At 50.8% G+C, this 22,716-nt stretch overlaps 1 protein-coding gene across 1 annotated transcript; it reads left to right on the top strand.

The window, feature by feature from the left end:
- The first annotated feature begins 445 nt into the window (after positions 1 to 445).
- MAGEF1 (MAGE family member F1) lies at positions 446 to 2,227 on the top strand. The gene has a single exon (XM_008705235.2). It carries the CDS (start codon positions 721 to 723, stop codon positions 1,696 to 1,698), a length of 978 nt encoding a protein of 325 aa, XP_008703457.1. The 5' UTR covers positions 446 to 720; the 3' UTR covers positions 1,699 to 2,227.
- Positions 2,228 to 22,716: the final 20,489 nt, after the last annotated feature.

Raw genomic sequence — 22,716 nt, forward strand, 5'->3', positions numbered from 1 at the left:
GTAAAGATAGAGATCTGGTCCGGACACTCCCTTGCTTAAACTCCCAGTAGTAGTTTCCCATCGTGTTTAGACTAAATTTCCATCTCCCTAGTATCCTGTGCAAAGTTCTTCACTGATTGGCCCTCACAGCCCTATCTCCCAGCCTTTACCTCCCTGCACTCTGTATTTGAGCCAGTAAAATCACTCAAAATCCTAGATACACACACTTAAAATAAGCACTTGCTGAAAAAACGTGGCTAGAACGCCATCCCTATTTCAACCTTGTCCATGGAAACACTTTCCATTCTGCATGCCTCGGATGAGAAAGCCCTGGTTATTTACCTTCCTCCAGCTCTGGAGCCTAAGGCAGCGCTGAGGGCACACCTCCCACCGCCCCTGCCTGCAAACGCAAACCCAGAGGGAGCCGGAAGGGGCGGAGCTTCGCGTGGGCCCGGGGCCACCATCTTAGCTGAGCTGGCCGGAAGTGGCCCGGCGAACCGGCGCGCGGGCGTACAGAGGCTGTGCCGGGACGCTGCGCAGGTCTTCGGCGCCGGCGGCATTGCGGCAACGGTCCCGAGTCCTCTGCAGTGCAGCCCAGCATCCCGAGAAAGCCCCCTCTGACCTCTCTCCTAGTCCTCCTCCCGCGGCCCCAGGCTCTGTCCCGCCCCTCCGCCGGGGTTTGCGCAGCGGCTTGCATACCGCTTGGCCCGTGTACGCGCTCTGCACCTGCCTGCCCGAAACATGTTGCAGAAACCCGAGAGCGAGGCTCTCCCCATCCTTCAGGCCGAGGGGGAGAAGGATGGCGGCCGTGACGGTGAGACCCAGGCCCTGACCGCCTCTCAGAAAGAGGTCCCGAGCCCACTCCTGCAGGAGACCCCCAAGGAGGATCTTGGCGCCCGGAGGGAGGAGGGGGCTGCAGAGTCCGCCCTCACCCCAAAAGGCGTGAGGACCTTGGCAGCCAAAGCCTTGGCCCGGCGCAGGGCCTACCGCCGTCTGGATCGGACGGTGGCCGAGCTGGTGCAGTTCCTGCTGGTGAAGGACAAGAAGAAGAGTCCCATCACTCGCTCCGAGATGGTGAAATACGTAATCGGAGACTTGAAGGATCTGTTTCCTGAGATCATCGCAAGGGCCGCAGAGCATCTGCGGTATGTTTTTGGTTTCGAGCTGAAACAGTTTGGCCGCAAGCACCACACTTACATCCTGATCAACAAACTAAAACCTCTTGAGGAGGAAGAGGAGGAGGAGGAGGAGGATCTGGGAGGAGATGGCCCCAGATTGGGTCTGTTAATAATGATCTTGGGCCTTATCTACATGAAAGGTAATAGTGCCAGGGAGACACAGGTCTGGGAGATGCTACGTCGGTTGGGGGTGCGCCCCTCAAAGTATCATTTCCTCTTCGGGTACCCGAAGAGGCTTGTTATGGAAGATTTTGTGCAGCAGCGATACCTCAATTACAGGCAGGTGCCTCACACCAATCCGCCGGAATGTGAATTCTCTTGGGGTCCCCGGAGCAACCTGGAAATCAGCAAGATGAAAGTCCTGGGGTTCGTGGCCAAACTCCATAAGAAAGAACCCCAGCATTGGCCAGTGCAGTACCGTGAGGCCCTGGCAGATGAGGCCGACAGAGCCAGAGCCAAGGCCAGGGCTGAGGCCAGTATGAGAGCTAGGGCCAGGGCCAGGGCCAGTGCCAGTGAGAGGGCTGGTATCGGCCCCTGGTGAGGGCTGGTGGAAGAGTGGCCAGTGGGGTCCTCCTGCTTACGAAAAAGCTACTGTCTGAGTCATAAGTAGTGTCGTTGGGGGTAGGTCGTTAATTAGAAGTTGTATTTGTGTAACTAGGATTTAGGTTTTGTATCTTGCTATGTTTTGTTACATTTTACATACTGTTAAATTGATGTTTATAAATGAGATTGGTCTACTTTTTCCTGTAGGGTTTTGTTGTAGAGTTTGGCTGGTTTTGTAAAATGGATCGAAAACTTGACATTTTGTTCTGTGATCTTGAACAAATGACGCAGCACTATAATGCTGTATGTTAATGGATTCAAGGACCTCAGCAGTGTGATCATCTGGTACCATGAAAAAAATAGCTGATTGGTGTCTAGCTTCCCAGTGCTGTTTGTCTATATTGTATAAAGAAAAAAGACTGACCTGTACCTCTATTTGTTAGCTATTATAGTATCTAGAGAAAAATGAAAATACAATAAATTAGAATTATACCCTGGTACACTTAATAAATTAAACATTTGCTGAGCATCTTCTTTTGTGTGGTGTTTGGGGCATTGGGGGATAGAATGCTGAACAAGATAAACGTCCTACATCTTGGAACTGGAGATGAAGAAAATAAACCAGAAATTACAGAGCAGCAAGTTGAAGGCTGCAGAGGAACCACTAACCCAGCTGGACTGATTGGGTGAGGCTTGCCTGAAATTACCTTTAGTCAGACTTGGGGGGGGGGGCATGTAGAGGGGAGGGAAAGGAAAGTTGGGGTGGGAAATGGTATTGGGAATAACATGGTATTGGGCACAGGTGCCCCTCAATAACATAGGAAGAAGACTTGATTCATGGCAGAGCTGGAAAACACCCTACCCTTGCCAGGGCTCTTGTTCCAGAACAACTCATTCCACTGCACAGTGATGATGACTGTTAGCATTGTGGTCCCCTCCATGTCCCTTCTCTCAACCTCTTTCTACCAAAGCTGTCAGAGACCAAATACTGTAACAACTCAGGAACGCTATGTCCTGTGGGTGGAGGGTACATGTCATGTCCCCTACTATCGAGAAATTGTGCTTCAAGATTTCTCCCCTGGCACTAGGCAGCCTCGGGCCCTCATCCCTGTTTCTACCTGCTGCTTTCCACCTGACACTCCCATTTGGAGGAGACTTGTAAGGCATCGCTCACATTCTTAACTAGTCATGAAGGGCCATCCACGTGAGCAGCCCGAGCCTCCGTGATACCTGCCACTTGCGCCCTGGGGATGCATCCTATGGAAAAGCTATAGAATAATAGGGAAAGTGGTAACCAAACCAGAGATGGGTGTAGAGGGGACTGTGAAACTACCCCCACCCCGCAGCTGCCAAATACGGAAGAGCTGCTTTTCTACATTTTACTGCCAGTTTTTTCCTGCTTTCAGCTGTGTTCAGATAACATTTCTGAGTATGTTAAGGTTGGTGTGGAATACAAATAAATACTTTGGGACACAGGCCCAGGGATCCAGCAAACCAGACTGCGACTGAAGCTATATGCTTATGGGCAAACAAAAGTTTACTAATGAATTATTCATGACTTCTTGCAGTCTATAATTCATTAAACCAACAAATCCTGAGTGTCCACTATATGCCAAGGACCTCGCTGAGTCCCAAAGATGAACGTGGGAAGACTGCCTTTACCTGCAAGGAACAGTAACAGTGATCATTTCTCACACTTGGATTTTCTCACCAGCAATGTGTATACCGGAGGGTCAGATTCCTCGTGATTTGCCTGTGGTCACTAGGTCAGCCAAAGGCAGCACCGAGACTAGAACCCAAGTCCCTGGTCCTCAGTCTAGTGTGTTTCATTTTAGCACATTGTTCCCCATTCCTGGCTTCTAATTTGTTGTGTGTGATCACAATTCCAAACCACAAGCAGGGCCTGTATAATTATCTTCAGTTGCCACTGCTGTCCTTGTGTCTGTGAAATAGCACGGACTACTCCGTTTTACCTGTACCAGACACGACTCCGCTGAAATTCGGATGTGTTAACACCTAGCAAAGACAGGACTACTAACAGCACCATTTATTACACATCCACTATAGGCCAAAGGCATTTCCCCCCTGCTTTTCACAACCGCATTGCAAAGTAGGTATTACTAAACACCTCCATTTTATAGATGTTAAAGACAGCGATTCTTGCCATGTACTTAATCCCTAAGAGAAGCCAGCTTTTTTATGCTTTACATATCTTTTGATGATTTTTATAACGATTTTACAAGGTAGATAATCTGTTCCATTTTGCACAAGCAAAGAGAGTCAGGAAAGCTGGAAAGGTCTCACAGATAGTGTACAGCAAGGATTGGAACCGAAGTCTGAATCAAAAGCTTGACTTTTCACTTTTTTCCATTTCCTTCTTTGTGGGAATCTTTCCAGACTTGGGTCATCTGTCTCTGAACTCAAGTTCTTTTCTTTAAACCCTGCTGTCTCCTGGAGATACAAACAAGTACTGTGTAGCCAGGCTAATTATGACAATACGCTGGCCTGCAGGAGGGTCAAAAGGAAGCTTAAATCAAGTTGCAAATCCTCTGCGAACACTGATTCCAGCTCTTCTACTGTCTCCCCAGTGTGCTCAGAGTGCTGATTCCGTGTAGATTGTGTCTCTTTGCTCAAACTCGGCATGTTTCACACTTTATAGGCCATGTTGCCTCAGTCTACTTTAGTCTGTTCTCTCCGCTAAGCCTCAAGTGAAGACTTCCATGCTGTGGAACAATCGAATAACACTTGCAGGCCTGCGAATATGATTCCCAACGTTGTTTCCACATGGTATAAAGGGCTGCCAGAACTCGTACCCTTGCCTCAGCATGAAAGACCTCCCATGTTACCAATGTCATTGTCAGCTTCTCAGAAGTACTCAAAGTTTGGCCTCTGGGCCCATGTATAGAGCAGACATTGGCCATGGTGAGGGCAAGACACGACGGATGTCTCCTGTTGCTTATGGTCATTCACGTGAGGGAGAAAAATGGCCTGGATCCCCTCTCTCATCCTCCTTCAGGCACAAGCAGAACTAGTGTGTGCTGGGTGAAACACGGGGCGAGGAGAGCAGGGCATTGCTGTTGGGGGAGTGGAGACAGATGGATGCCTTCAAACCATACTTATTATAATGACAACTAGGAAGCAACACCAGTAAAGGAAATTTCCTTGAAAATGGTGAATCCGGTCTTGGCCAATGGGAAGTTCCCAGTTCAGCCACAGCCTCTGCAGACATCCTGACACTCACCAGAGTGGGGACTTTGGACCCACTGGAACTGGGAGAATGGGTGTTTGGAAACAGGCTCAGGTTGATTACAGCCCCAGCATGGAGCTGGCACACAAGGCTCCAGAGGGGGCAGGCAGCTCATTTATAGCCCCTGGAAATCAAGCCTCGATTCACAGGCTCAATCACAGTGCCCACTTGAGATAATTATGCTCCTTGCTTTGGTCATGGGGGCAACTGATGCTTGTACAAATTATTCCTCAAATTGTGCGGCCCAGCGAGATGGTAACAATCACCTCGCAGCAGAAACACAGCGTACTACTGCCTAAGGAGGTTAGGTATTACAAAAAGTGTCCTAATCAAGGCCTTTTAAAAGTCATGACTGTGTGACTTTGAACAAGGAATTCCAAACTCAGAAGACTGAAACTCTAGGAAAAAGTTTAGTGGGTGGTTGAAGCGGTGGTGAGCTCCAATCCACACACCACGGCACATTCTACCAGCTGAACTCGAGGCAGACCCCGCCCAGTTTCCAAGCCAGTCATGACCGGCAACAGTAACGGCCGGCGTGTACTAAGCCTTGTGCATCAGGCACGGTGCTAAGCATGACAACTGCATTGTCTCGAGCGTCTGCACAACAGCCTCATGAGGCAGGTCCTACACTGGCCAATATTACAATGCAACAGGGAAACCAGCAGGAAGGAACTCCTTCCATTCTGTCAATGCACAAGTTAAGTGACTTGCCCAAGCTCATGACAGAGCTAGTGAACGGCAGATCGCAGACCTAGAACTTGAACTTAAACCTTCTGGGTTTCTTGTGGGCATTCCACCCTTCCAGTCTCCAGAAGGCTCTTAGGGGAGCGACCAACCTCCCTTTGGGAAAATGGGGCCAAGAGAGAAGGAAAGAAAACCTCTCATCCTGCTCATTTATACCACAACCTAGAGCACGGAGGCTAGAGAGTGGAGGCAGTGATGAGGGAGAGGGGCAAGTTGGCTTCTCTGGTTGTAGGGTGATGGGCCTTTTGTCACGAGAAGGGAGAGGAGCCCATTTTTGAGGAACGACACCCCTAAGCAGCAGCTCTGTGGTCCCAGCAGTGGGGGAATTAGTGCAAGGGAAGCAGTAGCCTCAGCCTGAGAATATTCTGGAACCCTCCTGGGTGTTGAGCACAGTGAGGGAGAACCACATTACCTGAACCAGGGGGACAGAGGAGAGCTGAAATGGAAAGCTCCTGGCCCCTGGAGCAGACGGACCTGCGCTCCAATCCCGCTCGCACGTGACAGCATGTGGCCCCAGCTGAGCTACCTAACCTCTCTGAGCTTTGCTTTCCTCATCTTTAAAACACAGAGAAAGCTACCTACTTCCAAATCTGTGAGAACTGAAGGAGGGGATTACAAGAGCCCACCACACTACCCGGTACATGGTAACTTTCGTTCTCGTAACACGGATTCACTCATTCAACAAATACTGTGTAAGCACCTTCTAGACATACTAGGCATGCATGCCAGGTAGTGAGATTACAGCAGAGCAAAAGGGACAGCAGTCCTTGCGCCGCCAGAGCTTACATACTAGTGTAAGACAGGTAATAAAGGATAGAAGTAGGACACATAGCATAGGAGATGGGGATCTGTGTCGTAGTCAGACACGAAGCAGGACCAGGGACCGGGCGCTGGAAGGGTGTGCAATTTAAAATTGCCTGGTTGGGGCGCCTGGGTGGCTCAGTCGGTAACCAAGCGTCTGCCTTTGGCTCAGGTCATATCCCAGGGTCCTGGGATTGAGCCCCACATTGGGCTCCCTGCTCAGCGAGGGGCCTGCCTCTCCCTCTCCCTCTGCTGCTCCCCCTGCTCGTGCTGTCTTGCATGCTTGCTCTCTCTCAAATAAATAAATAATCTTTAAAAATAAAATAATAAAGTTGCCTGGTTAGGGAAAGCCTCACTGAGAAGTGATATCTGAGTCAAAACTGAAGGTGATAAGCAGGGAGCCCACAAGCTGTCTGGGGGGGACTGCAGAAGAGGGGGGTTGGCAGAGTGCACAGCAGGTGTGAGGGCCATCAGGCTCTGAGAAGAAGCAGAGTGAGCCGAGCGGGAGGGGTCAAGGAGAAGGCCAAGCGTTCCTCACCCTGAAGGAGCTGGCTCAAGTGCCTGAAACAATGAGTGGGTGCAGGCCTGCACCCCAGAAAGCTGTAGGAGTCCAGCACAGGAAGAAACCACAGCGGCCTTAGGACTGGCTGAGGCTTCCTTTGGGCCCAGAAGGGGAAGGAAAGAGAAAATATTCTTTCTTCATGGCCTTTGTTTTTTTATTTTTGTTTTGTTTTAAGATTTTATTTATTTGAGAGAGAGAGACAGAGATAGCAACAGAGAGCATGGGCCAGGAAGAGAGGGAGAAGCAGGCTCCCCGCTGAGCAGGGAGCCTGATGCGGGGCTCGATCTCAGGACCCTGGGATCACGACCTGAGAGTCGAAGGCAGCCATTTAACCGACTGAGCCACCCAGGTGCCCTGGCTTTTATTTTTTAAATTATAAATGCTTAGAGTGGAAAATTTGGGAAGTTCCATAAAAATATGAAGAAGAATATGAACTCTCGGGGTTACTGGCACCCAGAGGCAATCAGGTTAATGGTACAGCATGGTTTTTATATCTGTCGCTAGTGTATTTCGTTTTCACTTGCTGAGGGTATAAATGATTTATTGCTACTTTAACAATGAGTTACAGTGACAGTGAGCCCCACTCTTTGCAATATTTCCCTCAAATATTTCTGGGGGCTCCCAATGGGGCATCTCCAATGATGTCACAAATCTGTGTATCCACAGCAGTCACCATGCGGGGCTCATGGAGACCCATGAAAGGAGCCTTTGCTGGAGATGCTCCTAGTGGGGACCCCCCCCCACATTCATGGCTGCTGCCTCCGTGATGCCCCCAGGATTCCAGAGAGTTGCTGCGTCTATGTAAGGGTGGACAGAGTGTCTGCTCCCCCACTCTGTGCCAAGGTATGTCTCCTGGGTCCCAAAGCAACAGTGTCAGGCCCTCTCCAATCTCCTCAGGAAGTCTGCTTATCTATGCTTACAATCTCCTGCGAGTAACTCTCCAAACCTGAGCTGAAAATAGTCAAGTCACCTGCACAGGGACCAGTCCAGGCAGCCCCTCTCTCCCAAGGCATGGCTACTTACGTTGCTAAACCAGAACAGTGAACGTCTGCATTCAGGTTGACAGTGGCTACACGGTTTCAGGCTTACGTTGCTTTTCCCCAAGGGAAAGTCTACCCCAGACCTGAACTAAATGCTCTTACTTCTAGCAAACTGCTAGCAACTATAGTTTCCTCCTCCCCTCTTTTCCCACCTGCTCAGCATGTTGTCTTTTTTCTTTTTCCTTTTTTTTTTTTAAGATTTTATTTATTTATTTGAGAGAGAGAGCATGAAAGAAAGAGAGCATGAACTGGGGTGGGGATAGAGGAAGAGGGAGAGAGAAAAAGACTCCCTGCTGAGCCGGGAGCACAACATGGGACTCAATCCCAGTACCCCCAGACCACAACCTGAGCCAAAGGCAGACGCTTAACCCACTGAGCCACCCAGGCGCCCCTGCTCAGTATGTTTCCAAAACCAGGAGTGTTACACAGGGTTAGAGATGGCTAGGATTTAGGTAAAATGTTGGAATGGGGAAAAGGATTCCAGGTAAGGGAAACAATTCCAGCAAAGGTAGGGTAGCAGGAGTGTGCATGGTGTCCTGGGGACCACGAAGGGACCACAAGGTTGGAGCAGAGTCTGGAGGAGATGAGAGGGCGCTGTGGCTGAAGGAGCAGCTGGGGACGGTGGCTGAGGCGGGCGCCGAGCACATGGCAGTGCTCTAGGAAGGTGGACTGGCCGGGCAGGAGAAGGAAGCTGGGGGCAGGGAGGCCAAGGGGGAGACCCTGGCAATAGTCCAAGTAGGAGCATGACAGTCTGACCAGCAGGAATGGGAGTGGGAAAGGACTGGTTGGGGGACTAACTTGAAATGATTTGATAACCGATTAGCTGTGGGAAGTGAAACAGAAAGACATATGAGGCATGACTCAGCAATTTCAAGCTGGAGTGATAGGAAGAAACTGGAATTGTTCAGAGCAGCTGAATGCCCAGAGAGAGCTGGCTTGGGATCAAGAGATGGATATGGCTCCAGGCACATTGAGGCTCGATGGCTCAGCTGGACATCCAATGGACGCTTAGAGATGGAACAGAGGAGGGACACTGAGGCTGCGGGTAGAACTCTGAGCCAGCCTCTTAGAGCACATGGCCCAAACCATGGACTTTCTGCGTGGGAAAGTGTCGAGAGGAGAACAGGGACTTGACCCACCTCTCTCCTGGCCATGTGGGAGAAAGCAAGGATCTTCAAAAGTTCCAACAGATTACACAGAAATGCAGCCCTGCCCCCCAGTTGCCTTTTGGGACTTGGGTCTGGATCCATCTCCTACATTTACTTCTATGAACGATCTGGGGGCTAAGAAGAAGGTCTCGGCATGGCCAGGGAGTTGCAAAGCTGGGGAAAGAGAAGCCGCCGTTTGCTGCTGCTGGGTGTCAAGTAAGGGTTGGCCAAGATTCTTCACGTGCACTAAAAACAGAACTTCGAGCAACAGAGTCACACTGCAGCTGGAAGGACTCATGACAGACCCAAGCCAAGGCTTAAATGGGCCAATGCGTGGGATCCAAACTTAGTAGCCTTTCTCTCCCTGCTTTCCAGCAGACCTTCTTGCTTTGAAAGGAACTTTCCAGACAACGCCAGCACCTTTAATTGGACCTGAGACATCTCCACAACACAAGATAGACTCCGAGCAACAGAGGTTCTTACTCGGGGAGAACCCACATGTTCACACCTCAGCCAGACACAAACATGAACTTGGCATCCACGCATGGATACATCTCCTCCGACTCCGTGGAAGACATGAAGAAAAAATATCACTTGGCAACTATCATAGACCAGGCACTTTGCCTAGAGCTCTCCAGGTATTTTCACCTTTAGTTTCACAACAGTTGTGAGACAAAGACATTATTTTCCCATTTCATAGAAAACTAAGGCTCAGAAAAATTAAGTATTCGGCCCAGGATCACATGCTTGGAAAATGGCAGATGGTTCCTGACCCGGGTCTGCCTGTGTACTCACGTGTTCTTCGTCATGCTTCACATATGAATGCCCAACAGACTCACACACACAAGCCCAAACATCCCCTCTAGACGTACAAAACCCCCACAGAACGTAAGCTCCCTGAGGGCAGGGATGTATCTCAGGCATCTGGAACAGCGTGTGGCACTGGGGACACGCTCAGTAAATACTCTGTGGCTGCTGTTAAATGAACTGAAGAATACACACGTGTATAACACTAACCTATGCCCCTCTACACGCGCACACACGCACACGCACACACACGCACACACACTCTCATTCACTCACCTTCACGCGCACTTACAGACACATCAAATTCACCACCTGAAAGGAGATCCCAGGAGGGGGGGACCCGCTCTCAGAGCTGCCCAGGGGGCCTGCTCCTGGAGGGGTGACCTCAGCCTCATGGGCCCACAGCTCGTCTCCCCAGCCCCCTCCCTGGAGCAGGCAGTTGGCTTCAGCACAGCCCACCTCCTTCTTTCCCTAGCTCAGTCAAAACAAAGACTTCTTCTGGAAGATCTTTACTAAGAGAGAAAACAGAGGAAAATAAATGAAGACACTGCAGGCTCCTAAGTGGATGAGTCGACAGAGCCAGACGCGTATCCTAAGCCATGCCCCCCAGTCTGGCCGCGGCCTGGCTCAGCCGCAAAGGCGCTCGGCCCACGGAGCCCGGGCCCTGCTTGGATGCCCTGCCAACAGCTCAGATGCTGCGCCCGAGGGAGGAGGGAGTTGGCGAGGCTGCTCGGTCTGGGGGATTCTCTCTCCCTCCAGATATTGCTTCTTCTGCTTTCAGGGCATAGACCCTTCTGCCACGCTGGCCTTAAGCAAACAGCAATTTGACGCCCTTCTTGCCATCTGCTATGCCCTGGGTTTGTAAACCAGGCTGGTCCAACCCAAGTTACTCAGTATGACTGTGTCAGTTCCTTGATTAAAACCCCAACTACTTTAATTCCTTAGAACCTCGAGGCTCTGCCTCGGGCGGCTGCTGCCTACCTCTTGGCCTCATCCCACTCTACCTCTGCCCCTTCACCCAGTCTCCAGGCACATGGACGGAGCTGCTCCTTTTTTTTTTTTTTCCAAGATTTTATTTATTTGACAGACAGAGAGCGAGAGAGGGAACACAAGCAGGGGGAGTGGGAGAGGGAGAAGCAGACTCCCCGCCGAGCAGGGAGCCCGATGTGGGGTTTGATCCCAGGACCCTGGGATCATGACCTGAGCCGAAGACAGACGCTTAACGACTGAGCCACCCAGGCGCCCCAGACAGAGCTGTTTTGATGGATGTACCAGGGCCCAGGATTCCAAGGATCGACTGACTCAGATACCTCAGACGACTCCAGATCAGACCCCAGACTAGTGCATCAGCATCACCAGAGCCTCTGAATTAAAATGTAAATTCTGGGGGTGCCTGGGGGGCAGTCAGTTGAGCATCTGACTCTTGATTTCGGCTCAGGTCATGATTTCAGGGTCTTAAGTTCAAGCCCCCAGTCGGGCTTCTAGCTCAGTGGGGAATCTACTTGAGATTCCCTCTCTCCCTCTCCCCCCGCTCATTCTCTCTCTCTAATAAATAAATCTTTCAAAAAAAAAAAAAGTATGGGGCGCCTGGGTGGCACAGCTGTTGAGCGTCTGCCTTCGGCTCAGGGCGTGATCCCGGCGTTATGGGATCGAGCCCCACATCAGGCTCCTCTGCTGGGAGCCTGCTTCTTCCTCTCCCACTCCCCCCTTGTGTTCCCTCTCTCCCTGGCTGTCTCTCTCTCTGTCGAATAAATAAATAAAATCTTTAAACAAACAAACAAAAAAAGTAAATTCTGAGCCTGCCCAACACTTCCTGAGTCAGGTTCCGAATCTCTGCAGGTGAGGTCCAGAATCCAGCACTTTCAATAAGCTCCCCAGAAAATTCTCACTCCAGGGCCCAAGAAGCACACCCCAAACCTACTAAATTCCATACCTAACCCCAAGCATATACAATAACAACTAAAACATTTATTGAGCACTTACTGTGTGCCCGGAGGCGTTTTCCTGCATCGGCTCCGTTCAGCCTCACAGCAATGCTGTGAGGGAACCGTGTTCTACTCCCCCCTTCACACTAACTTGCCCAAGCGCACACAGCTGTGGGTGGCAAAGACAGGAGTCGAACCCCGGTCCCGTGACTTCCAAGCCTGCATGCCACCACCGCACTTTCTAGGACACGCAAGTGCGCTCCCACACTCCCCGCGGCCTCCCGCACCGACCACACATAGGACCCTCACCCCTCGGAGCTGCTGACGAGAGGAGACAGTGGCCAGGGTCGTTTCGAAGGCCCCTGCTTTCTTTCCCTCCCCAAGTCTGGCATACACGGACCCGAGCCGAGGGAGCCAGCAGCCACAGCCAGCGGGGCCAGGGCGTTGGCGAACCGCGGCTCCGGGGCTCTGGCAGCGCCCACAGGCCCTGAGGCTCAGCCCGGCCTGCCGCAGTGCTCGTGCCCGCCACCGGCCTCGACTGCCAGGGGCCTGAACCGTGCGCGCCGGCCTCCGCGGCCCCGGGCGTCCTGGCTCCCTGAGACCCGAGCCCCTAACGGGGCCCTCCTGGAATGCTGCCGCTAAGAGAGCAGATGTGCTCGCAGCTCTCTCCAAAAACTAGTCTTCTTAGGAATCCTGCCACGGGGGAAAGCAGGGGGGTGGTGGGGAGGGATTGGAAAAACAACCGAAATACCATAACGCAGAAAAGTGATCCAAATAAAAAGCAGCAACTGTGTATCTGGAAGGAATAAACTGAGGAGGAGAGGCGCAGAGTCGAGCAGCGTGGCCACGAGGCTGCCAGCCTTGGCCGCCGACGGCTGCGGGCTGGGGGCTGGGCGGCAGCCGCCAACCGGCCGCAGGGCTGCTCTGGCCAGGGGCTGGGGTGCGGGAAGAGGGGAGTCCGGGCTGACTCATGGGCATGAAGAGTGGACCTCAACCAGCAACAGCCGCCTTCCCAGGGCTCCGGGCGCGGTGTTCTTCAGCTGGAAGCTCTAGCATTGGAGGGTCCCTTTCTAGAGGGTCCTTTTCGCCGCTCTCTCCCTGGGCCCATGGAAAGAGCCAGACCAGCCTCACTGGTATTCTGCGCGTGGGGAGAGAGGACTTTCTCAGAAGAGGGCTGGGATGCTCCGACAGTGGAGGAAAAGAGGTGGGAAAATTTAGTTTGAGGCCATAGATTGCAGAATCAAACCAGGCTCCCACCCAGGTCCCTGCTGACGAGCAGTGCAACTGGGGGCAACTAACTCACTCAGCTGTACACGGCCCAAACCGCTCCCTGTAAAATGGGCAAATTCAAGCTTCCTCTGCACATCTCGGGGTCAAACAGGACTGATGGATGACAGGTTATCAGGGCTTGGCTCCAGCACAGAAAGGGAGAGGGCAGTGTGTCACAATATCCGGAGGTGAAGAATCAGGTTTGAGACCTACTTACTAGCCAGGAGACCTTGGAGTAGACAGCTACCCTCTCTCCGCTTGAGAGAGACAAAGCCGACGTGAAACGCTGTTGGAAAGCTTTTCTAAGCAGTAGCTGCTATCAACTCTCACTCCTAAGCCATGTGCCAGGTACAGAACTGAGCATGTCCACATACTGCCCATATATTTCTGTGAGGTACTATTCCCATTTTACAGATGGGAAAACAAGGCTCAGGAAAATTCAGGAACTTCTGAAAACCTGCGGATGCAGGACTTGAACCAGGTCTGTCTGGCTGTGGCACACACACCCTCCCTCTTGTTGTGGTGCGGTGGGCGGGGATGGGCAGCGCCACGGTCGGCAAGCGGAGGGGGGAGACGGACGTGGCGGAGGAGACTGCTGGGGCTATCTGGCAGCGGGGGGCGGGGACGCTGTTTGGGGCCGGCCACTGCAGGAGGCCTGGGGGAGTGAGGTGCCCAGACCTGGAGGGACTGAAACCCCCAGTGCCCCATGACAAGCTGGAGACCAGGTGCCCCAGGGTGCAAAACCGAAATAATCCATCATGAGAGACTAGCCAGGCAGGTCCTGGGGAGCAAAGCAGGGAGCATGAGAGCTGCTAAGTAGGTCAGCAGAGCATCAAACTGTTGAGCGAGACAGGTGAGGCGCTGGGAACAAGCTGGATTGTTAACAGGTCAACTACAGATAAAAGGAGGGCCGCATAGGCCCCCAGGATGGTGCAGGGATACACTCCATACCCATTGGTGAGGCCTCCTCCTACATCGAATGCTCTGGGAGACTATGAGGGCTTTTGGACGGACGCCTTATCAAGGCCTAAGCTTCAGCACAGAAAGCAAGAGGGTGGTATGTCACAGGATGCGGAACCAAGGAGTCAGGTGTGAGACCCACTTCCTAGCTATATGACCCTGGAGTAGACCCTTAACCTCTCGGCGCTCGAGAGAGCCAAAGCCTAGAGAGGAGCAAAGCAAAGACTCTTTCCCTCCTTGTCTGCTCACCAGCCCCCCCACCCATCTAAAGCCTGACGTTCTGACAGTGATGAGCCGAGCCCTTCCTTGCGCCCTGTAGCTCCCCGCACACGCCTCACGTGGGCCCTTCTGACAGCTTTGAGCGCGCTGCTCTAACGAGTGAGTGAGTATCTGTCGCCCCACCACGACTGGGTTTCTCAAGCGCAGCCCACCATGGTGCCTGATAAGTGTTTGAGAAATGAAGGAGGGACTAAGTGAACAAAAATTCCTCAATGGGGCTTCCTAAAGCATGTAGTGGTCAATCTGGGTCTTAAAGGAGCTGGCATATTTGGACAGTACTTTTTCTTCAAAGAAGTCAAAGCTCTTCTGAGTTAGCTGTACAGTCCCCAAATTCTGGAAGAACCCTTTTAACAATGTTTGTTTATGTGGTCCACACACATTTAATGAGCATATACTATATGCCAACTTGGAAAGCAAAAGCTAAGAAGATATGGGCCCTGTCATCAGAAGCATAACTATGAAGTGTCTGGGAATGGGGTGCAGGAAAGTACATGGATAATTATACTCTATAACCATCTAGAGGATTCTATGGCAGCCCATTAAAAAAATAACCAATCCTTCTAGGAGGGAACAAGGAAAGATAGGATTGTCATGTGCGGCTGCACAGGTTGTGCACTGCACTGTACAAGCCAGGGCACTCCCTGGAGTTGAGCAATGCAGGGCCCCAGTCATTCCAGGACAGCAGCATCTGAAGCCCTTGTGCCACCTCACCCCAATCCCCAAAGGCTAGTCCATCAATCTGGTCCCAGTGGGGTTTTCTTTTCCTCTGACTCCCCTCCTGTCTGAGAATTCCTTTGTCCAGCCTTTCAGAGAAGGTTTCTTCAGGAAAACTCCCCCAGGAGCCCCTGCTATCCCCTTTCTCCTGTCAGCTCTATAAAGCAAGCTGGCTCCTCTCAGAGAATTACATTTTCGGGAAGTGTGATTCATGGGGAAAGAACTCTTTCCACGGCTTTCTAACCTTTGATGTGACCCCAAAAAACCTGTGGCTAATACAGAGCGATCTAAATCTCACAAAGCCCATAAACACAAGAGCCGCACTGCATTGGGCCGTGAAAAAGGCCTCTGGCTAGCCAGCTCCTGCCACCAGCTGGAGGAATTTTCCCCATTCCCACCCTTCACCAATAGCCCTCCCTGCAAACTTCCCACTCCCCTGGCAGCTCCTGCAGGGGCAGCGTCCCAGGACCCCAGTGGCTAGGAGGAGGGCTTGCCAAGGCCCCCATGACCCACTGGTCTGTAGCTGGACCCAGAACATCCACCCTGCCCCCTCTCCCCCAGTTCTGATAGGAAAGGCCTCGGTTGTTGAGCAAGGGAAAGAATAGCCAGAGAAACATCTAAAACACAGTCTCCTTGATGCGAAAAACAGCTGGACCAGGAAGATGCTTACGGACTGTAGATGACCTGTCCGCAGAGGTCCTGCCCGCTGTGGACCCCGGCAGCCTGGCTCAGACGGAAGTTTCTCAAAGTTTGCCACAAGGCGAAACAATACAGATGAAGTTTATTTTCCCCTTGAAAATGATAGCGACTAATAGATGTAAAGACAAATCCATCAGCAACAAATTTAATGAAAGAGAAACAACATACCTGTTCTCTACACGGCCTGCCTCTATCTAAAGCAGGGTGTCGAGCAAACAGGACAAGGTGGTGACTAATGAGAGGACAGAAATGAAACGCCTCACCCCGTGCCTGGCTTACGGTAGGTGATCAATAAATAGTAACTGTTATTATAATGCCTTATTTTATGATTCGAGCAATCCCTGGGAGAGGCACTAAGCAGAGCAGGGAGCGGGGCCATAAAGTTTCCAGGAACCAGTGTGAGGCCCTGCCTGCCTGCCGTCCTGGGAAGGGGCCCGGGGCCTCCGGGCTAGGGTTTCACGTTGGGAAGCTCGCCGACTGCAGGGGACATTTGGGCTCCTGCTGCTCATGCCGGAAATAGTCCCACCACATGGCCTGGCCCCAGCCGCAAAGGCAGAGGGAAAGGCAGTGGCCAAAGTGAAGTGACGGCTGGTTCGGGAGGCTTCGTCCAGGTGTTCCTTTCCTCCTCTGCGGCCCCCCCTCCCGCCCCGGCACCCCACGGCAACGTGGAAGTCAACGGCTCTTGAAGCGAGTGCTTGTCGCTTGGTTTGGGCCTCACAGGTGGTGGGGGACCCTGGGCCACCACTCTCTCCACAGGCGCAGGCTGGGAAATGAGGACTGGCCACCTGCCAGCAGCTCTCGCCTGCTCTTAGCAAGTCTGCCCCCATCCCCCCATCCTAGCAGGTAGATGGCATGGGCACTTGACCCAGGTGCGGGACAACTGGAAGAAGGGATTCCTTTCCTACCCCTCAGAGCACTGTGGGGGGGTCTTGCTCTCTGGAAAGCCTTTCCAGAGATTTCTCTACCCCCAGGGCCAGCAGTGCACCAGAAAGGAGAATTTTGTTCTCTTGCAGGGGTGTGGCTGCATTGTGGGAAGGCCTGGGTCACGTCCTGGTGGGGGCCACCTAACAGGGCCCAGGTGTGGGGACCGTGAAGCCCCTCCCCCCACGCTTGAAGCACCACCCATGGCAGGGAGGCATCTGCCTTCTCAGCTTATTAACTTCACACCCAGCACCTGGGGAACATGACCTCCCCCTCCCTCAGTTTTCCCCACCACCATGTAAATCAGATTCACACTTTCTCTACTGAAAGGAGAACAGAAAGGACCTCCTTTTGGTGTGTGCAGGGACTCAAAACAAAGGGAGAGGCCCCAAGAGACGTATCATCGAACACCGCCCTCCACCCCATTTGCCATGTTTACTTTCCAGGATTTTTGGTCAGGAGACATTACTTTATCACCTATCTGTTCCCATCGTTTACTCTTTTTGAGCCTCAGCGGCCTCATTTGTGAAATGAAGATAACAATATCACCCCACAAGGTTGTTTGTTGAGAGGAGGAAATAAGATAAGGTATGACAAAGTGCTTTGCAAGCTACAGAGCACTACACAATAATGATAATTATTACGATTAATATTACAGACTACGAGTGCTAGAAAAGCAGCCACTGTCCCTCAGAAGTCCCTCCCAAAGCCTGTGGATGTTTCTAGACTGGAGTCTCGGTCTCTTGCTGCCTGATCCTGCAGTGGGGGGTGGCCAGGGTGAGCCTGGGGGTGGTCAGGACCGGGCAGGTGAGAGCAGCCCTGGCACCGTCATCCAACCTCCAGCAAGAGGACAGGGATTATAACCCCCTAAAGAAGAGTGAGGTGCTCTCCCCAGGGAGCACCTTACTCCTCCAGAGCCAAGTGGACATAAAGAAAGGGAGAAGGAGACGGTAAGTAGCCAGCCCGAAGTCACGTGACTTCCCCAAAGCCAGCCCCACAGGCAGGGCCCTGAGAGCAAAGCACCAAAAGGGGCCAACCCCAAGGTCCTCCCCAAACCCCAAGAGCCCAGTTCAGGAGGGGCCAGGGTGACAGAAACCCCAACGATGGCTGCTGCCTGTAAAGCCTGTGCTAGTTGCCTTGTGTCCATTTTTTTCTCATTTGACCCTAACCATAGCCCCACCAGACAGGGCGCCATTTTTCAGATGAAGCTCTGATCAGGTGTCATTTTCATGAGATTGCTCGTTTAGTTAGTGGTAAAACCAGTCAAGATTCGGACGAGGTCTGATTGGGTCCGAAGCTCAGGACCACTCTACCCACTGCCTACTCCGTGGGCTGGCCCAAAATGGCAGGGTGGGCTGGGCTGCCTTCTGGGGGGGAGGTCCCCAGGCACACCAGGGAGGGAGAGAACCTAAGAGGAAAGGAAGGTTGTTTGCGCTCAGAAACTGCACGTCTGGACACCGCCCCCCTGCCCCCGCCCCCCCGCATGCACCAGACTCAGACCACGAGGTGGCCCTGCCCTTGAACCTGACTGGGACAAATGGCAAGGGTGACTTGTCTCCAAGTGTGGGGGAGGCACCGGGGATTTCTGGAAGGACGTCTTCCCTCTTCCCTTCCCTTACGAACAGCGGGAATCGGATTATGGAGGCCAAAGGGCCCTGCTCTCGAAGAGAAGGACACAGCCCTTCAGCCTTCCACTCCCAGACTGGCTGTGGAAAAAGGTGCCCAAGTCCTCCTCCCAAGGAAGGGGCTGGCCAGCTCGCCAGCGTGGCCTCCTGAGCGTCCCCAGCTCTGACCGTGTCATCTCCCAGGAAGGGATAGGGATGAGGCGGCCTGGATTGAGGGGGAGAGGATGAAGCAGTGCGGATCAGACTTATGGTTTGTGTGGGGATAGGTCACCCCAAAGGAATTTTTCCTTCCATTTATTATAAAAGTCATACAGACGTATTGCAGAAAATCTGGCACCTAGAAGAAAACGAATTATCTGTAATTTCACCACCACCACACAACCCCTGGTAACATTCTTGCGTAGTTCCTTCCCTGATCTCCCACCTCTTTCTTATTTTTAAAACTTTTAATAATTGTAATTATGTCATTTCCAGAATGTGCATCTGGATTTTCCCACCATTTGTCAGGATATTACAATCCTCTTCCCGCGTCACCATGCAGTTGGCCTGTCCTCTGCAGGGCTGCACGTGAGTCCGTTGTGTGAGTGAAGACAAAGGCTTTCGCTGTCTGATTTAAGAATGTTTGTGTTTAAAGTCTTAACAAGAGTAGAAAACTTGAATCAAGCCTTTCAAAACCACCTATTTTGAAAAGAATAAAATTATATGGACTCAGAGGTGGTCCAGAAAATCCAGGCAGCCCTTGGTTGTGGCAGACTGGGGAGGGGTCATTTTAACAGGGGAGGCACGGGGGCGGGGGGGGGGAATTGGGTCACCTGCCAGCAACCCAGGAAACACAAAAAATCAGGACCCTGGGCCTGCCGTCCTTTCCAGAGCCTTCCCGCACTTGTCAGGGGCCTGCCTGGGGAAGGTAGCCCCCCAAACGTCATGGCCCACTGCTTAGAGCACAGCACAGACCCCAATCATCCCCACGTGGGGACCCAGCCCAGCAGTCTGCTTGGGGCTGCTCTCAAACAGACACCCTGAGGTTTATTCAGTATTTATCAAGGGGTACTGAATGAACCATAAGTCCTCTTACAAGCAGGAAGAAACCATCCCTGCTCCCAGAACTTATATTCTCGTTACTGAACAATTTAAAATGAAGTCAGCGTAGGCTGGTGGTCAATGGCTCACAATCTGGAGTCAGACTTAGCAGGGTTGAAGGCTTCCCCATGGCTCCCCTCCACTTATTGAACAAGTAAGTTACTTTAACCTTTCTAAGCCCCAGCTTCCTCATCTGCAGAATGGGGTTAATCTAATTTACCTTGCAGAGTTGTGGTAAGGATTAGAGACAATATATGGAAAGTGCCAGACATTTGGTAGGCTTTCAGAAATGTTGGTTATAATTAAAGCAGCACAAAACACATGTAAGATGCTATAGGGGCGCCACATAAAGCAAGGGGGTCAGAGCATTGAGGGGTGATGGAGTGAGTTCTTCCAGAGCAGAGGTTCTCAACACTGGGTATGCATAAGAATGGGGGGGGTCGTGCTTTGAAATTATGTAAATGTCCAAGCCACACTCAGGCCAATAAAGCCAGCTGGGTCTATTTTTAAAATGCTGCGCAGGGGAATCTGTGTGCATCCGGAGGTGAGAACCACTGCTCTAGGCGGTGTCTGAAATGAGATTTGGAAAGGAAAGGTAAGGAATCCGGCATGCACTGAGTTAACTTGGATATGCTAGGTGCTTGCACAGTTCAGCTCATCCGGGTCCTCCCAAGAATCATCGGAAGCGGGTGCTTGGAATCCCATTTGAAACAAAGGGAAGGAGAGGTTTGGAAAGGTCACTGAAATCTGTGCAGGCACTTTTTAGGCATGACACCCTAGAGCAGCACCGTCCAGCAGAGATATGACGGGAGCCACAAATAGGGGCCATAGGAGTCATTTCAAATTTTCTAGCAGCCACATTAAAAAAACGTAAAAGAAAGAGGTGAAATTAATTTAATAGTGTGTTTTATTTAACCCAGTAGATCCAAAACATTATTTCGACATCAACAAAAATAAAAATTATGAATGAGATATTTTATGTGACTTATTGCAGACTGAGTCTTCCAAATCTGGTGAGTATCTTACACCTTCCAGCACATCTCAGTTTGGACTGGCCACAAGGGCTCAACATGTGGCTAGTGGCTACAGTACTGGACTGGCTAAAGGGACAGTGGACCTGGAATCCCCCTGAGCAGATAGTAAGAGGCGGTGGGAAGGACCTATGGGTGGGGGGTTGAGGAATTTCTGGATTAGCCCAGAGGTTCCTAAGCAAGAGAGTGTCCTGTGACCCAGTGGCTGACATGACCCTGATGGCTGGGGAGTTTGGAGATGACCTATCAGCCAGAACAAGAAGTCTGACTAGACAGCCACATGCCAAAGAATGATGTAGAACCCTTACATTTGACACCATGCATAAAAATCAACTCCAAATGGATTAAAGACTTAGACATTAAACCCAAATCTGTAAAATTCCTAGAAGAAAACCTCCTTGACATCAGTCTTGGCAATTCGTTTTCGGAGCTAACACCAAAAGCACAGGCAGCAAAAGCAAAAATAAACAAATGAGACAACATCAAAGTAAAAAGTTTCTGCACAACAAAGGAAACAAGGAATAAAATGAAAAGGCAACCTACAGAATAGGACAAAATATTTGAAAGTCATATATCCAGAAAGGAGTCAATATCCAAAATATATAAAGAACTCTCACAACTCAACAGCAACAAAAAAGAAAAGAAAAGTAAAGAAAAGAAAAGAAAAGAAAAGAGAAAAAAGAAAAGAAAAAAAAAGAGTAACCCAGTTAAAAAATGGGCAAAGGACCTGGATATTTTTTTCAAAGACATACAAATAACCAGTAGTTATGTGAAAAGATACTCAACCCTCACTAATCACTAATCCCTCATCACCTGGGAGATGCAAACCAAAACCACAATGAGGGTATCCGGCTGGCTCAGTCGGGAGAGCATGCAACTCTTGATCTCAGGGCTATAAGCTGGAGCCCTGCGTTGGGTGTACAGATTATTTAAACACAAAATCTTAAGGAAAAAAAAAAAAACCACAACGAGATATCATCTCACAACCGTTAGGATGTCTATTATCAAAGACAGAGATAACAGGTATTGTCAGGGGGGCACCTGGGTGGCGCAGCGGTTAAGCGTCTGCCTTCGGCTCAGGGCGTGATCCCAGCGTTCTGGGTTCGAGCCCCACATCAGCCTCCTCCACTAAGAGCCTGCTTCTTCCTCTCCCACTCCCCCTGCTTGTGTTCCCTCTCTCGCTGGCTATCTGTCAAATAAATAAATAAAATCTTAAAAAAAAAAAACAGGTATTGTCAGGATGTGATGGAAACGGAATCCTTGTGCACTGTTGGTGGGAATGTAAATTGGTACAACCATCATGGAGAGCAGTACAGAGGTTCCTCCCGAAATTAAAACTAGAAACCGTTTAATCCAGTTATCCCACTTCTGGGTATATATCCAAAGGAGATGAAATCACTACATCAAAGAGAGAGCTTCCTGCCATGTTCATTGCAACATCATTCACAATAGCCAAGGTATACAGTGTCCATTGACAGATGAATGGATAAAGAACATGCGTGTATACACACAGACACACACACACACCTCTCTCATTTTCATATATATTACAATATGTGATCTATATACACAATGGACTGTTACACAGCCATAAAAAAGAAGGAAATCCTATTATTTGCAACAACATAAATGAAAGTAGAGGGCATTATACTAAGAGAAATAAGTCAGACAAAGACAACTACTGTATGGTATCACTCATAGGTGGAATCTAAAACAAGTCAACCTCCTAGAAATAGTAGAATGACGATTGCCAGGAGCTAGGGGTAGAAGAAATGAGGAAGTGTTTGTCAAAGAGTACAAACTTGTAGTTATAAGATGAGTAGGTCCTGGGGACCTAATGTACATCATGGTGATTATGGTTAATGATGCTGTACTGCTGCTTGAAATTTGCTAAGAAAGTGAATCTCAGGCTTTCTCACCCATAAAAGGTAAGAAACGAGGTGAGGTGATGCATGTGTTGATGAACTTGACTGCGGTAATCATTTCACAATGTAGACACATGTGTATCAGATTACTGTGTCGTACACTTTAAATATGCACTATTTTATTGGTCGATCATATCTCAGTAAAGCTGGGTTGGGGGAAAAGTCCAAAGAAGGAGAAACCCAGTGGGCGACTAGCCCCTTAAGTAGGGCTGGGAACCCTGGCCCCTGCCTCAGGGGCT

This window comes from Ursus maritimus, unplaced genomic scaffold (genome assembly GCF_017311325.1).
Source record: "Ursus maritimus isolate PB19 unplaced genomic scaffold, ASM1731132v1 scaffold_4, whole genome shotgun sequence".
In the NCBI taxonomy this organism is placed as follows: Eukaryota; Metazoa; Chordata; class Mammalia; order Carnivora; family Ursidae; genus Ursus; species Ursus maritimus.